This window comes from Oryzias latipes, chromosome 6 (genome assembly GCF_053564925.1).
Source record: "Oryzias latipes strain Hd-rR chromosome 6, Olatipes_Hd-rR_3.1".
Lineage (NCBI taxonomy): Eukaryota > Metazoa > Chordata > Actinopteri > Beloniformes > Adrianichthyidae > Oryzias > Oryzias latipes.
Window position 1 is genome coordinate 24,547,692 of NC_136242.1, and position 16,414 is coordinate 24,564,105.

A 16,414-nucleotide genomic window follows, 5' to 3' on the forward strand; every position below is an offset into this window, starting at 1 on the left:
CCTTTGTAATTTATTTTAATGGGCTATCTGTAAATACTAAAATTAGAAACAGCAACTTTATTATTTTGTTTTCCTGGTTCTATAAGGTTTCAGACTGCATTACACTGGCACCGACCCCAACCACCAGGAGCAATGAGGGGTTCAGTGTCCTGCCCAAGGACACTTCAACAGATGGACAAGCAAGGCGGAATAAAAATATTCCAATCAGAGGTCGACAGCCCCACCTCTGCACTACAGTCACGCTTATTTAAGTTAATAATAAACTGTTAATAATAAACTCAAATTATGCTTGTTTTTTTAGTTTTAAACATTTCTTTGTGATTAGGTGAGAAAAAACTGCAAACAAAAATGTCTGTCTTCAACGAAACTGCATACTGAGCACACTGATCACTTCCACCCTGCTACCACTAGATGGCAGGAAAGGCTTAAAAAGCATGATGTATACTTTGTTGCTTTTTTATTGTCAAATTAAATGAACATTTTAGTTGGTTTACATTCAAAATATGGTCTTTTGCGATGATGTATTGTTCATATTTAGCAGTTTTGATTACTTTATCTGTAAATGATTATCTGCAAAATGTGGATCTGTAGGAGCCCTATATTTAAAATATAATCTAACAATCAGATTCATTTTAATATCAAACATTAAAAAATCAAATATTAAACCAAGTTTCATCAGACTGGTTTAATGATTACTCACAGGACTTAGCTTGGTTGAGATTTTATATTTGTATATAAGTATGTTTTTGCTGACCCAAAAATGCAGTTTAGACATATGCTTATTAGTATGAAAATTGGTCTGTAAATAGAAGATCAGATATTATTCACGATGGAAATATAAATACACAGATACTTTTAAACATGGAAAAGCAAAAGCCTGACATGGATAGGCAGGCAGGGAACGATGGTGTAAGCTTAGAACTCGATGGCTCTGTCTTAGATTACACTTACTCCATTTTTACTCCACAGCAGTTATGCTCCTCGGGTCTCTTCTCAATGCAACATAGGGAATTCATGAATATTTCAGTGGTTTATATCTTCTGGACCGCCATAAAACTCAATTGGTTAAAGTGGCGGATAGGGAGAGATGATAAAGATTGTGATGTGTAAAATTGAGGGACAGTGTCTGAAAAAACCCCAGCTACCCCTGCCCCTACTCACCAGGAATGAATGAGTTATGAGATGGAGAGGAGTTCTCGGAGGCTTGTTCAGTTCAGCTGGAGACAGATGGGAGATCACAATGCCTCAGGACTGAAATCTGGACTCTACTCTTTCACCAGCTCCTGGATGCATCCTTTGGAGATGAATCGAGTTAAGTCTCGCTAAATTTTTGCACACTTCCCTCACTTCTTCTTATCCGAAAGGTGGAGAAGTCCTTGTCAACTTTCAGGGACATTTGGCACCCCTGGCTGGTGGAGCCAAGACCCAGTGCCACAAATTAAGAAAATGAGGAACAGCCTTTAGTGGATGTTTGTTCCGTTCCTAGGATCAACTTGTCTGCAATAGGGATCGTTTGGGGATTTAAAAAAAAAAAAGTTTTATTACGCAAAAAGAAACCAGAGGAAAAAATGCCTTTTGGTTTAGGAAGCTTGAAAGAACAGGTGTTCAAACCTGGGAAGGAGGAGGTGAAGAACTCGGTTGGGGATTCTCTGGGAAAGCTGCAGAGGTGAGGCACAATGTCAGTTAAAACTTCTAAGACAAGAAAGAAATCTATGCATTTTGCCTAAAAAATACCGTATATGATAGTGGGATGTACCCCGCACTGGTTTTCTTTTTGTCGCCATCGCTTCAGACATTCAAGTAAGAGGACGTAAAGAGAGCTGCTGTGACGAATATTAGCTGGAGAGTTCTCAGAGATCCCAAAGATTACTAAATATTTGATTCTTGGCATCCCAGTGATGCAATCAAATGTTTTATTTCAGGACATGAATGCATTTTTCATATCTGATACATATTTCACAGAGGAGGTGTGGGTCTTTAAATGCCAGCAATGCCTCCAAACATATGAAAAACTGTTGCAGTGGAGATAAAGGACTGCGTAGACAATTTCCTGTAAAAGGACTTTTTCAGTGCTTGTACTTTCTTACATGATGTTGAAAAAATGCATGGCTTCCTTTTAATGATGTTGATGGCACAGAAATGATTCCATTTTATCGTGACCTAACTTGAGTATCATAAAAACATTATTTGTCAAAGGCTGCACAAAGTGAATTTATCTACATTGCAGTAATCTATTATTGACACTATTGGGCTTTTGTTGCTATAATTATGTATTTTTTCTACATAGTCATATTTTATTACAGCATGTAAATATACATTTTTTTTCACAAGATAAAATGGAAAAAATTGCCTTTTTTTAGTTCAAAAACATCTATGTGCTTCCAGACATAATAATCCATCTGCTGTCACCAGGTAGATGCTCTTATTTTGAACACCCTGCCTAAGAACTAATGAGTCCAAAGCAGATCACATTAGAGCAGGTGGAACAGAAATTCAAGAACTTTAGTTCAGTGATCTTTTACCTTGTCACTCTCCTGCCAAGTGTTGTTTTATTCATGCACTGCCTTATCTTTCTTCATTTTATGATGCGAAACTTCAAAGAATTTTAATGCTTGAATAAGTAAACTTAAAGAAGAATTTAAATCCAGACCATTGTTTTTGTGTGCTCCTCAGAAAAATTGATGGTAGCAATGTTGAGAACGAGGACAACTTTGAGCTGACAGAGGATGGTCGTCCCGTGGCGTCAGCTCCACGTCCGGCGCCCCTGCTGGACTGCAGCTGTGGCGGCCTGCCTAAGCGCTACATCATTGCCATCCTCAGCGGTCTGGGCTTTTGCATCTCTTTTGGCATTCGATGCAACCTTGGTGTGGCCATTGTGGAGATGGTGAACAACAACACTGTGTACATTAATGGGACTCCTGTGCTTCAGGTAATTAGATACCTCGCATTAAGCACTAAACACTACAGTTTAATTTTTAAAATAAATCCCAAGACCTGGACATTTAGTAGATCTTGAAGGATTTGTTTAATACTTAATCTAAAATAGAAAAAAAACTAAAATATTTTCTTCATTATTTCCAAATGTTAAGAAAAAAGGACATGTAACACTTGAGTGATGGGTATATTTTAAATATTTATTTTTAAAGAACGGGCATTAATAATGTTTTTTTTTAGATTATTTTGATCTTTTATTAATAGAAAGCAATTAAAATGTTGTTTAATCTTTGGCGGATTCCAAGAATCCCCACAGTGACGGTCAGACACTTTGTTTGTGATAAACATTTGTGATGGAGGATGTCTGGGGACTTTCCTCATTGATGCTGTTTAATCAAGAAAGAAAACTTCTATAAATGCAAAAACCTTGAACGTTAATTATATTCAGATTGCTCAGATTTAGGGATTACGTGTTGACTGACAGGGATGATAACACATTGTCTCCTTAGTGACTCCCATTATTTTGGATAAACTTGGATGTGTTAGAACATGGGAAGCTGTTTCTCTAGAGTCTCACCTTTATGCATCTTGAAAAAATGATTTATTTTGCACTAGTGGAGTTTGGTTTTGGCTCAACTCTCACTTCATCATTTTCAGATCTAACTTCAAACATTTGCTTGAGCTCAACTGTTGATCCCTTTTGATTCACGAGATCCTTAAAGGATCTTGGTTCACACTCATTTAATGACTTATTCACTCCACTATTTTTTTTAGATTTTTATCAAAGACAAATGTTTTCCACCGTCCTTAACTTTTAACAAAGTACTGGAAAGCTTTTCAACTCTGTTTCAGCAAACTGTGATCTTTTGCTCATCTATGGATTTTTACAAAATCTAAAGTTGAATTTGTGTTTTGAACTTACCAATAACTGCTTGGATTTTGTAATACTCTACATACTATTTTGCAGAGCTAAGCAGTGTTTTTTCTTTTTAGAATTTATAATGGTAAAAAGTTTTATTTTGATTTAAAACTACAACATTTTGCTCATGATCCAATTTCTAATAATTTCATGTCTTTTCAGAACAAAATCAATGTCGATCCTGTCCATGTTGATTCAAAGGACAGAAGTGCATTTTGAATTAAAATCCTATCTTTAAAATGAGTTGCGGTGCTGCTCTTTCTTCCTCTGCAGAGAGCTCAGTTTAACTGGGACCCGGAGACCGTGGGGCTGATCCACGGCTCCTTCTTCTGGGGCTACATTGTTACTCAAATCCCCGGAGGATTCATAGCAAACAAGCTGTCTGCAAACAGGTTATATGCTATTGAAGACATTTTTTTTGTGTTTGTATTTTATTGTGACAGTTCAGTGTGACCTTTTTGACTTATTTCCCTGTATGTGAAGAACTCCGTTGCTCTCCTTTGACCTATTTTGTCACCTAACTGTTGCAGTTTGCCTTTATCAGTTGTGAAGTTCCACTAAACACAGTCAGGGCATCTTTTAGTTTAGGATTAGCACAATTAAGTGCATTCAAAAGGAAGAAAAGACTGAATGGATTAAATACAAAAGGGTGGTGAAGGGGTTAAAGCTGTTGGGCATGGTGAGTGGTGCTGATGGAGCAGATAACGGTCCTGTAATAAAAGCTTCACAGGAAAAGAGGACGCATCACTGACAGAGTTAATAATGAAAGATCCTGCCTCTGATTTCTCTGTGAAACAGCAGCCGCTGGAATATTACAAGTGTCACTTACACACTGTTTTGGAAAAAAAGTAGGACAGAGGTTTGAGGCTCTGGAAGAAAAACGGAGGGGAGTCCTGCTTCACGATCTCGATGGAGCAGAAATTTGTGAATGTCTTTATCTCAGTCAGTGAGTGGCAGAGGAGGGAGATCTGTCTCATTATGAGGCTGACTGCAATACTTTGACAGTCACACAGCCTGTCAATATCTTCCTCCTGCAGCAGCGCTCAGAAGCTGGTCTGTTGTGTCTGAATTTTAAATCATATAAAACTAGCACTTTCAGTCAAGAAGAAAAAGTTAATAACTATTTTTAAGTTAAATTAAATTTAAAGTTAATTATTACATTATCATGGGAGTGGCTTCAATTGAAAAGTTAAATATTCTTTAAATTAAAAACAACTTTATTTATATTGAACATTTCCTACTAAAATGCATCCAGAAGTGCTTTACATAATAAAATGAATAATAGTAAAATAGAAAAATAGTAGGTAAAATAGCAATCTAAATAAATAAAAAATACATAAAAACTAAAACCGCTCATTTATTTATGGTAAGATGATGACATTTGTGAGGAAATAATTGATGGTCAAAACTAGAAAAATATTGGATCAAACATGTAAAACTATTAAAAAAAATGTTGACTGCAATCGAGGTTTAATTTTAGGCTTAACTCTGTTTGTCAATCGTAAGTACCATTGAAATAAATAAATATGTAAGATAAAATTAATTTGAAGAGTGCAGATGGTTTAATTCCATCAATTTTTTGTATGATCACAAAAAAGTTCAAAACAATTTCAGCCCGGTTTTGTTCAAATTCAGTTTAATCATATCAGGTGTAAACAAACACTCAGGAGAACTAAACTAAGGGACTGAGACTCAACATGTTTGACCAACTGGAAGGCAAAAAAGAAAATACAAGTGAAAAGATTTTAAAAAGTGTATATATGGAGTATTTTAGGAGAAGGTGGAAAGTTGTCTGCTTCATCCTGGGATTTTAGCTGTCTAAGCCAATAACTGCAACATGACTAAATGAACAGGTCAAGGAAGCTATACTTGCTGAATAAAAAGGAAAGCAAAAGGCTAAGCATATTGGTAAAAAGTGTGCCTCCTCAGTTGTTTCACCTGGAGAGCTCAGCGCTCTGCCTCTCATTCCACTTTATAAATCGGACAAATCCCAGCTACACCTGCAGTCTGAGAACACGAGAGCTTTTTCCTGAAAGCATGGAACAATAATCCCCTTTTCGATCTTGTTTGGTGGAAAACTGACTAATTAGTCGAACTAGGATCCTCTTTCCTGTCATTATCCAAGGTTTAAGCTGCAGAGGCTTTAAGAAGAAAAGCACTTTCTATAAATGTTTAATGAATACTGTTAGGGATCAACTTAATCCTGTTTTAAACACACTTATGGAATCCTGTTTTTCTTTTCCTACAGGGTCTTTGGAGCTGCCATTTTCCTGACATCAGTGCTGAATATGTTCATCCCATCAGCAGCAAGGGTGCACTATGGCTGCGTCTTGTTCGTTCGCATCCTGCAGGGCTTGGTAGAGGTGTGGTTAAAAGAAAACACGGTGTTCTGACATAAATGAAAAAGCATATTTTAGGCAAGCAGGACCCCAAACACCAAAAAAAAAGTAAAATGAAGCAGAAAACAAAACAAGCATTTGTATTCAGATAAACAAATAAAAATATGTCATTGATCACCTGCATATCCAAAATTATAATTTTTTTGCTTTGAGATTGTAAGGAAAGTTATTTTCTGGATAGCCTGCAGATATCAAACATTTATTTTCATATTACAGAAGAAATTGTGTTCTGCAAAGTAAAAATTCTAGATTTATTTCTGTTCAATCATGACTTTGACTCACGTCGTCTTCCACCTTGTCTGTACCAGGGTGTCACCTACCCAGCATGCCATGGGCTATGGGCTAAATGGGCGCCTCCGCTTGAACGGAGCCGACTGGCCACTACATCTTTCTGTGGTAAATTCCACCTTTGGTTATTTTTAAAGAGTAAATCCTTTTACTGACACAAACAGACCTGCTGAGTCAAACAAGTCAGGTTCAGCAAATGGACTCAAGAGCTCCTTTGTTTTTCAGGTACACTTCTGCTTCTGTTGAACATGAAATGCACATTAAAAGTGGTACCATGACAACCTATGAATCAAAACCTTCTTGACGTTGTCTGTAAAAAAAACAGCTCTTGCGTTCTCTAAGGAAGGTTCTCCCTTCATTCCCCTGAATGGAAGTGTCACTCTGCCTGCTGTCCAAAAAGCTCTCTATGCTCTCCTCCCCATTGGAAACAACTCTGTTTTAAGTAGCTGTCAGAAAGGGAAAGACACACTAAGACACCCTTGTGTGAATAGGTAGTGCTAATGACAGTAAAACTGAGCATTAAAAGCATGTCTGTATGGAGATACAGCACATTTTTTTTTTTTTTTTTTTTTTTTTTTTTTTTTTTTTTTTTTTTTTTTTTTTTTCAACTTGTCCTGTCCAACAGCTAGGCAGACAGATGAGAGCTGAGGGCCTCTTGGGTTGGACATATTTTACTTTAACAAGAGGGGTTATTAATCTTCAGACAAACCAAAGGTATGTCTGAATAAACCCCTTTTGTAATTGAGGCCAAACTTTATTAATTTCAAACATGTCTGAAAATCTTTGGTGTTGGACCGGACGGAAAAGGAAAGAGGGGAAGAAGAAAGAGGGACGTTAGAGAGAGGGGGGGTAGGGGGTGATAATAGGAGGGGAAAGGGGATAAGACCATGAAGCAGCATAAAGCAACAAGTTTACTGGTTGTTAATCATTATGGTAAGGTTCAAATGTAAAAAAAAACCAAAAAAAAAAGGGCGGAGCCTGTCCACACACACACTCAAATGTTATAAACACACTTGTTAGTTGCAAAAATGTCCACCTGTCGACATGTACACAAAACAGATAGTGTTCACACGCATACTTATGCCTTAAAACCAACTAGTGTGAAATATTTCCGTCATTCAGTCTGTTGAGCTGACACCTGTGCTCAGGTGAGTGTTTATGTTCTTCTAAAATGGATGGTGGAACGTGAAAAGATTTTTTATGACAGTGAAATAAAGATCTAAAGGAGAAAGACTGAGGATGAGACCTGCTTTTTCCCAGGATCCTACGCAGGCGCAGTGATCGCCATGCCTCTGGCTGGAGTGCTCGTTCAGTATGTCGGCTGGCCATCAGTCTTCTATATTTATGGTAAGAAAAGAAGACAAACAAGACGATGTCTATTTGTCTTTTTTTTTATTCTTTATCACCATTTCTGTTCTGGCTCAGAACTGTGTTTTGAATTTTGTTGCTCATTAATTTCGACTTTTAAATTTCTCACATATTTATTTTTTCTTTGTTTTGTTTGTGTGAATGAACGCTAGAAGATGTATAACCCCCCCCCCCCCCCCCCCCCAAAAAAAAAGCATGCCTACTGCAAATTTCACCTCTGAGGGGCTACAGCAGCGCCCCCAGTGGTAAAACTGTTCACTCAAATTTCAAGTAGAGAAAAAATTTTGAATTTGTCATTAAAATAGAATACCATTATAGGTTTTTATACAGAAAGCAAGAAAAAAATTGAAGCTGGAATATGTTTTACTTCCAACATTTAAAATAATTTAAGTTGAGGACAGTGAGAGGCTATTTTTAGCAACATGTTTTATTCAAACAGTCTCATAAATCATGTGATTGTCTAACCGATCCCTTAATTTTGATCAAAGAGCTAAAGACTCTGCACTTTTATGATTTATCCAGATTAATCTGATTTCAAAAGGTGAACTTTAAAAATGAAATTAAGTAAATTCTGTAAGATTATGTTTATTTACAGGAAATTACATTCAAAAGAGCCACAGTCCATACGTTTATTAATACTTTATTTAATTTAATCATAAGGGTTTTTGAATATGCAATACAGTTTACTCTTTTTAGGTTTGGAATTAAATATAATGTTTACTGCCATCAAGAGAGATTGACATAAATCTTGTGTAGCACGATTTCTACTTGCAGCTTTAATTTGAACACTTTAGTATTCAAAACTTTATCAGAACTGCATTTCAGTTTGATTAAAATGATTAACAGTTACACAGTTGTCACACATTGGCAAGCATGTTTTAATAAAAGACCAGTCGGATTTAGCGGTGATAAGAAATTTTGATTTATTGATGTAAATTAACATTTTCCTGTCTCGCCCTTGTGAGTCACGCTGGCTCCATTTTTAATAATGAAAATGATTGGTCCAGAGGGGGCCTGTGCTTGAAATAATAAAACTGTCCTGTGCCCAAGATGCTGCACAAATTAAGACAACTATCTTCAAGCACACTGGTACAAATTCATTTCTCTGTTTTTTTTTGTTTTTTATCTCATTTACAAGGTGTTTTTGGGATCATGTGGTATGTGATGTGGCTGTTGTTGGCCTATGGAAGTCCTGCTGACCATCCCACGATCACAGAGGAGGAGAGGCTGTACATCGAGGCCGCCATTGGTGAGACGGTCAACCAACTGAGTGTAACTGAGGTGTGCCAAGATAACGTTGATTGATTTGACTGTAAAACATTCATGACAAAACTAACACACATCTGTTCTCCAATCATAGAAATTCAGAACTCCATGGCGTCGATTTTTTACCTCCATGCCTGTGTATGCAATCATCGTGGCAAACTTCTGCCGCAGCTGGACCTTTTACCTGCTACTCATCAGCCAGCCGGCATATTTTGAGGAAGTGTTCGGCTTCCCCATTAGCAAGGTTGGCCTGAGTGTTTAAAAAAACTGCAGTATGTTACTGACAAATTAGGTCCCATTATTCAATAGCCTTTATTATTTTTTTCAAATTGCCTCTAAAAAAACATTGATTTTTGGTTTATTAAAATGGCTCACAGCTTGTGTCATAAATATGATTGTAGAGCAGTGAAAAATACAGCTTGTCCCAGTTTGAAGTCAGTCTGGAAAAACCAAATGTTGCAGTTCCTCAGGTGACCACTGGAGGCTGGTTGTAGAAAGAAAAATTAATTCCTATTGCCTCCAATGTTTAAAAGGAAAGTTTAACCAGCAGACAATTTTTTAAGTTTGTTGCAATATTTTCTATTTATGTCAATTGGGCAGAAGTAATTTTTAAAAAATTTATATATTTGCTGTTTTCATTTATTTATTTAGCTGAAAGTCTTGCATAACACTGACTTTTTTTTTGATTGGCAGTTGATGGTTTTATGGATAGACTCAACAAAACTAACTTTGCTTTACGCCCCCCCATTTTGGAAACATTGTTGAGTTGGGGAGTGAAAACTCTACTTAAATCGTTTCACTTCATTTTTCACATTTGTCCTTCAGAATACAGTTTTTCTCCCTATGTTAAAGTGTGAGTGGTTGAGGCAAACCCATTTGTGCCTAGCTTTGTTTATGTTTTATTTCATTGATGGTTTGATTACAATAGAAACTTGTCTTGTTCAGTGGAACTCAAATTTTTGCTGTGTTCCTTTACCATATTTGTTTTTTTACCTCAAGCCCTCAGATATGTTTAAGGCAGCCAGTTAAGTCGGTTCTCTGGAAGGTCACTTCTGTATTTTTCCTCATTTTCTCTGTATTTAAGTAGATTTATTTCTATGAATCCTCAAATCTTTTTTTTAAATTTCCTCTCTTTTTTGATCTTATTCAGTTGATCTCGTCTGCCATGATCTAATTGATTAATTAATTTATTTCTTCAATTTTTTACATTTGTATTTGTCCTTTAAACCACAGTAATTTTTTAATATATTTTTGATTAACTGTCAACATTTTCTTGTTAAACTCTAATTAGTAGACTTGTAAATGATTACCAACATGGACTCAGTTTTTAGCTAACTGTCTTGAACGTGTGAATAACTTGTAGGTGGGGCTCCTGTCTGCTGTTCCCCACATGGTCATGACCATTGTTGTTCCCATTGGCGGACAGCTGGCAGACTTCCTGCGCAGTAAGAAGATCATGTCAACCACAAATGTGAGGAAGCTCATGAACTGTGGAGGTATGCTGGTCTTAACACTGTCAACATTAGTACCCACTGTTTAGTTAATGACCCTGATCCTACCAACTTGTTTAATGCCATTCTCATGAGCAATGATGGTCTGCTTTAACTGATAAATATATGTAATCTTAGTTGGAATACTGTTGATTAATCACGCTTTTCCTTTTTGTTACTTGGTGCTGACAGAAATCATGCACAAAAGTATGAGTGTAACGGTCAATATTTAGGATTAAAAGCTTTTCGCATTAGGATTGATAATCTTCATCTTTGTTGTTTGTTTTGTTGGCGGTTTAACTTTGGTAAATGTAAAAGATTGTTTCATTTAGGACACACTTTAATCAGTTGGTAGTCCCACTGTTTGCGCTACAGAAACTCATTAAGCTGACCACAACCCAAGGGATCTGATCCAGTTCTCTCTGTTTGGAGAGCCAAACAAGAGCATTTTCACATTCTCAACTCATTTGATCAAAGTGTGCTGAACTATCCTAGGATGATGTCCTTTTTTGCACCCTTTTATTGCAGGTTTATTCTGTAATCTGAGAGGTTTTTAGTTTACTTCTTATCAAAGTTTGATCACTTTTGATTTTAAACTCTTACCTGTATAAACTAATGCTCATGTTTCTGTCAGGTTTCGGGATGGAGGCCACTTTGCTGTTGGTGGTTGGATTCTCCCACACTCGAGGGGTCGCCATTTCTTTCCTGGTGCTGGCTGTGGGCTTTAGTGGCTTCGCTATTTCAGGTATTTTTCTCAACAGATTTACAAAATGAAACTTCATTGTTTGACCAAATTTATCTTTCATTAAACTGTCGTCAAAGCAACCTAAACATGCCCATTTACTGTTAGCATTATTAAATATGAAAGAATTTGAGGCTAAACTGTGTTTCTAGCATGTGTATCAAGCATGTGCATGTATGTTGTATTTTTAGGTTTCAATGTCAACCATCTGGACATTGCTCCTCGCTATGCCAGCATTTTGATGGGAATTTCTAACGGAGTGGGAACTCTTTCTGGAATGGTGTGTCCCTTGATTGTTGGAGCTTTGACTAAAAACAAGGTGTGCAATATTTTTTATTGAAAATTATTTTAAACTGTATTTTTATTTCTCTAAAATCCCCCATATCAGTGTCAGTTATAATGTAACCAAATCTGCTGAATCACCAGTGGAAAAAATAGATGCATTCAATAATTTCATTTTGCAAAAAAAAAATAAAACACTTTTGGGTGTGTCAATGACCGAATAAAATGTGCAAATGAATGCTCTCACAAGTCAAAATTAGTGAGAAACAAAATTCAAAACACAGTTCTAATAATATGATAGCGATAATAAGGTCAGATTTGGTTATTTACATCTAGTCAATCCAGTGCATTTAAGTTTGGGCAAACTCTGCAACTTTGACAGACCCAAATCATCTTCCTGCAGTGGATCTGTTTCCATTGCACTATGGATCCACTGAGCTAACAGACGCATACCACAGCTATCAGACAAATGGGCCTTTTTCTTTTCTTTGATGTTCAGAGGAGTTCAGAGGAAATGCAGCTTCATTTTTAATTGATTTTGTTAAAGACAGTTGTCCAGATGAGGGCTGGCAACCACACTTGTGCATGTGAAATATTTTTTGGGAGAATCTCCATGCAGGTTTTCTGAGTCCATTTTTAATTGGACGTTATTATCATTTAAATATAAACATATTTGATTATTTTCAGTTCTCTGAGAATTGCAATTTTTCTTATTTCTGGGGTGTAAACATTTCTGTAAAATAGTGTGATTTTGATTAAGAAACCTTATGTATAGATAATGGAATTTTAATGTTTTAATTGAGACAGACGGGCAGTGATGGGTGTTTCTATGAGATGAATGCTGATGCTTCCAATTGCTGGTGGTTAGATTTGATTTCCTTATATTTTCAAAACAAAATGAAATACTTAAATATTAGGATAAACATTATAAATAGAAAGTGATAAAGTGCTCAAAAAAGAAGAAAATTGAATAAAAAATGCATTAATTTCCACCCCCAACTTATGGTATTTTATATATATATTTTAACACGTCAATCATGTAATAACTATTCACACAGACACAAAAGAGTTAAAGAAAAAAGCATCAACGTACAAAAACAGCATAACAAACTCATGATTGTCTGTAGAATCTCCTGTTTGGCTTCTCACTTTCTGATTTTATACGTATCCAAACTTCTCTGTTTGTATTTTATTTATATTGTGTAACATGTTTACTCATTTTGATACTCACCCTTTGTAACACGAATCTAAGACCTCCTATTTTGTGAAAATGTGAGTCTTGGAAATATCAAACTGACAGTTGGGTTTCGTCTTTACAAACTGTGTGATTATTTTCTTACAAAAACTCAAACAAAAAAATCTTCACTCTTTTAAAATATGCTAGATTTATTATTAAAACAAAAACTCTTTAGCATTTAGTTTGAAAAACTAAAAAAAATCTGCATATCTTTACTTCTGAGTTTGTTTTATACATTTCACATCTCATAGTTTAAAAATAGGTTTTCATTCTCCAAAAATACAACGACATTTTAATCAGCTTAACTGATTTTGATCTCATGATCTGAATGTCAACTTTTCCAACTAAGGTTTTGTTTACAGTCTTACTTCAAGGGTGAATCTCTGAAAGACGGGTTTTTCAGACACTAACTGGACATCCTTTCCTTCTCCCCACAGACTCGTCTGGAGTGGCAGCATGTCTTTGTTATTGCCTCCATGGTGCATTACTCAGGGGTCATCTTCTACGCAATCTTTGCTTCAGGAGAGCAGCAGGACTGGGCCAATCCCGAGAGCTTGAGCGAGGATAAGTGCGGCATTATTGATGAAGACGAGCTGGCCGAAGAGTCGGAGCTCAACATGGAGAATGCGTTGGCTCCCAAAAGGAGTTATGGAACAACAGACAATTCATCTGGTAGAAAACTGGGCTGGAAAAAGAAGAGAGGGGTGACTATGCAGGAAGAAGAGGAACATTATGAGAATGGGGACTTCCAGAACCAGTACCAGTGAGACAGAACAACAACCACATTGGACTTAAGAAACGTAAAAAAAAAATGTCAAAGTTAGGATCCTGTGGAAAGTAAAAGAAAAAGTAGCAGCAGCATAGGTGCAGCCAAGTTTTCGTCTTTGATCAATTCAGCTGTAAGATGAAAAACTCACAGAAAAATATAAAAATGTAACTAAACATGATAATACTACTATTAAATTACCTCTGGAGAAAAAGAATAAATCACCAACTAGAACATATGAAGAACAAAAGCTGAACGATAATTGTTTGTTCACTTATACAAGTAATAAAGCAGAAACTTTCATCAACATTGATAGACTGACCTGTACTAAACATGAGAAACACATATCAACTTGTATATTATTTATCAATGTGAAGGAAATGTCTTTTTTCTTTGTCAGCTATGCAACATAAAAGAGCATAACATGAATGAGTGTAAATGTTGGGATCCTTGGCTGCCTTTGTTGCTCCTGTGTATTTGCTGTAACTGAACGATTGCCCTCTGACTGTTGTCCTTCAATGCGTCTTGCTTCTTCAGTTGTTTGTGATCCAGTTGGATGTTAGCTTTATCATGTTTTGAGCTCAGAAACACAACTAAATGAATGCAGAGCTCAGAATCTGAACTTTTCTCTGTGATTCCCAAAATTCCATAATCATGCATAGTTGCGTTATAAAAGAAACCAAAAAATTTGCACTCCCTGTTTATTAAGATAAGAAAAACTGTTTTGTATGGTGAAATATCCTCTCAATGTCTTTTGAGAGCATTAATTTGCACATAAACCCACCAGACATTTAATAAACCACATTAAAATACAGCATTGATATTGTGAAAAGACTGAAACTTCATGAGGATTTTTTTTAAATCATCTTTTGATCTATTTATAAATCATTCCTGGTCTTTTAATTATGATCATGCTGTCTTTTGGCCTAATAGGGCATATTAACATGTTTCATGTAGGACATAGTTTCTGCAGAGCAGCAGTAGTTCATTAGAAATTCACCTTTGAAATGTGAGTGGGACCACTGGCATGGAGCAAACCCACTCCCACTTTCCCTCCTCGTTGCTGAGAGCTTGAAGTTTATGCATATGCCCCAACCCTGCACATTTTCTATGTCACAAATACATTTTCCTTTAAATGGCATTTTTTGTCCGCTCCTAATTCTCAACAATTTAAATAATTGAGATCAATTTTCTTCTTATACAATCTGAAAAATGCCACAAAAACCTGTTGAAAATACCAATAACAAAGTGTTACAGTCTCATTTGGAGCCATAACCATGTTTAGTTACTGAAAATAAGTGGGTTTTTTTCATGGCTGTGTAAAACTGAGAAAAGTAGAACTATGATAAAATGATAATATTACATCAAAAGCTGTGAAAATCAAAAATCGTGGGTTTGATCAATATAAATTATAAAAACTGGACTGAGTGACCCCTCCCCTCTAACATTTCCAAATAGGAAGTACCCACTCATCCCAAGAAGCCCAAAATCACACAACTTTAATTTGAGAAATAAACAGCTTAGTCATTAAGAATAATCTATATTGCTCTACTTCCTGTTTTAACATGTTGTGGCTAATCCTAATCTTTTTTTTTTATGAAATTATTTCTGAAGTGAAAGTTATTTAAGTTTTAAACCGACCAATCAGATGCCTCAATAAATGAAAGTAGTCTCACATTTGAAATGTTTTATTGACAGATTCTCCCGAACCTGCTTGTAGTGGAATGGATGTGAACTTCCAACAAACTACCTCCTGATTGGCAAGAGTGGTTGCCATAGAAACATTGACTCGGCCTGACTCTGACCAATCACTGCTTACTGACGTCGTCTGGCTCCAACATGATGGCGTCTGTATGGAAAAAAAATGGCGATCGATTTGACTTCACTTGGTTGGAGCCAGAAGCTTCTAAGCACAACGTCACACTCAGTCACTCCAGTTCTCTTATACAGTCTGTGGTATAGCCCAAATAAATAAAAACATCAGTTTTCAGATGCGAGATTTTGTGAGCAGTATTCCCAGTATCCTCCGATCTGAGCTCCTGTGGGGAGAATCATGAAGTTTGGCATATTTTGTATTTTTCATTTCTCTCCGTATAGCCCATAATCTTACAGGCAGTCCGTGGCACTTGTTCATATCAGTGCGGTGACATGAGACATTTTAAACATTTCAAGGATGAGTCTGCTTCTCGTCACATTCTAAACATCCTTTTGTGTTATCTGTCCTAGCTTCATAATTACTGGACAGGATATTTCTGTCCGGAGTCAGATGCTCCAGCACGAACTAATCCTGCCTAAAAACGTTCTTCAGAAAGATTTTTGTGGTTTGGCAGCTAGAAGGTCCAATGATTATTCCCTTTCACATGGCGATAAGAGATTTCAAGGTTATGGACTTTGTTGTCCTTGTAGTATTCCAAAGTTCTGCTGAGCGTGTAGGCAGTTGTGTTCATTTCCACGATGTGTTTGACTCACAACAATAAATCTGTACAAAATCAATGACTCAGTATTTTAAATCAAATCAATATATAGCAATCTTCTACACGTGTATAATATAGTTGTGCAGTTCAGGGTTGTGTCATCTCTTTCCTCGCATGCTTTCAAATACACACAACGGCTAGCCTCCAAACAGCAATCAATAGCAAAGGTTTTGTTTATTTCAGACTGTCTGTTGACTCAGAAGGGCCTCTCTTGATGGAGCAACAATCCATCAATGATTAAACTGCATT

At 36.3% G+C, this 16,414-nt stretch overlaps 1 protein-coding gene across 2 annotated transcripts; it reads left to right on the forward strand.

The window, feature by feature from the left end:
- The first annotated feature begins 1,192 nt into the window (after nt 1–1,192).
- Nucleotides 1,193–14,523, forward strand: slc17a8 (solute carrier family 17 member 8). Of its 2 annotated transcripts, none has more exons than XM_011476605.4 (12): nt 1,193–1,666; nt 2,674–2,929; nt 4,127–4,245; nt 6,102–6,216; nt 6,561–6,648; nt 7,801–7,887; nt 9,047–9,189; nt 9,269–9,418; nt 10,538–10,670; nt 11,299–11,409; nt 11,598–11,725; nt 13,363–14,523. In XM_011476605.4, exons 1-12 carry the CDS (start codon nt 1,569–1,571, stop codon nt 13,690–13,692), a joined length of 1,758 nt encoding a protein of 585 aa, XP_011474907.1. In that variant the 5' UTR covers nt 1,193–1,568; the 3' UTR covers nt 13,693–14,523. The 2 variants fall into 2 exon arrangements, with proteins under 2 accessions (XP_011474907.1, XP_078805514.1); XM_078949388.1 differs by having other exon boundaries at nt 1,193–1,311.
- The last annotated feature ends 1,891 nt before the right edge of the window (nt 14,524–16,414 follow it).

What these genes read in the sequence shown, in the direction of transcription:
- slc17a8 (XM_011476605.4), top strand. Translation starts at nt 1,569, where the DNA reads ATGCCTTTTGGTTTAGGAAGCTTGAAAGAACAGGTGTTCAAACCTGGG. An exon ending in TCCTGCAGGGCTTGGTAGAG is followed by an intron (nt 6,217 to 6,560) that starts GTGTGGTTAAAA and finishes TGTCTGTACCAG; the next exon opens with GGTGTCACCTACCCAGCATG. An exon ending in GGCCACTACATCTTTCTGTG is followed by an intron (nt 6,649 to 7,800) that starts GTAAATTCCACC and finishes GCTTTTTCCCAG; the next exon opens with GATCCTACGCAGGCGCAGTG.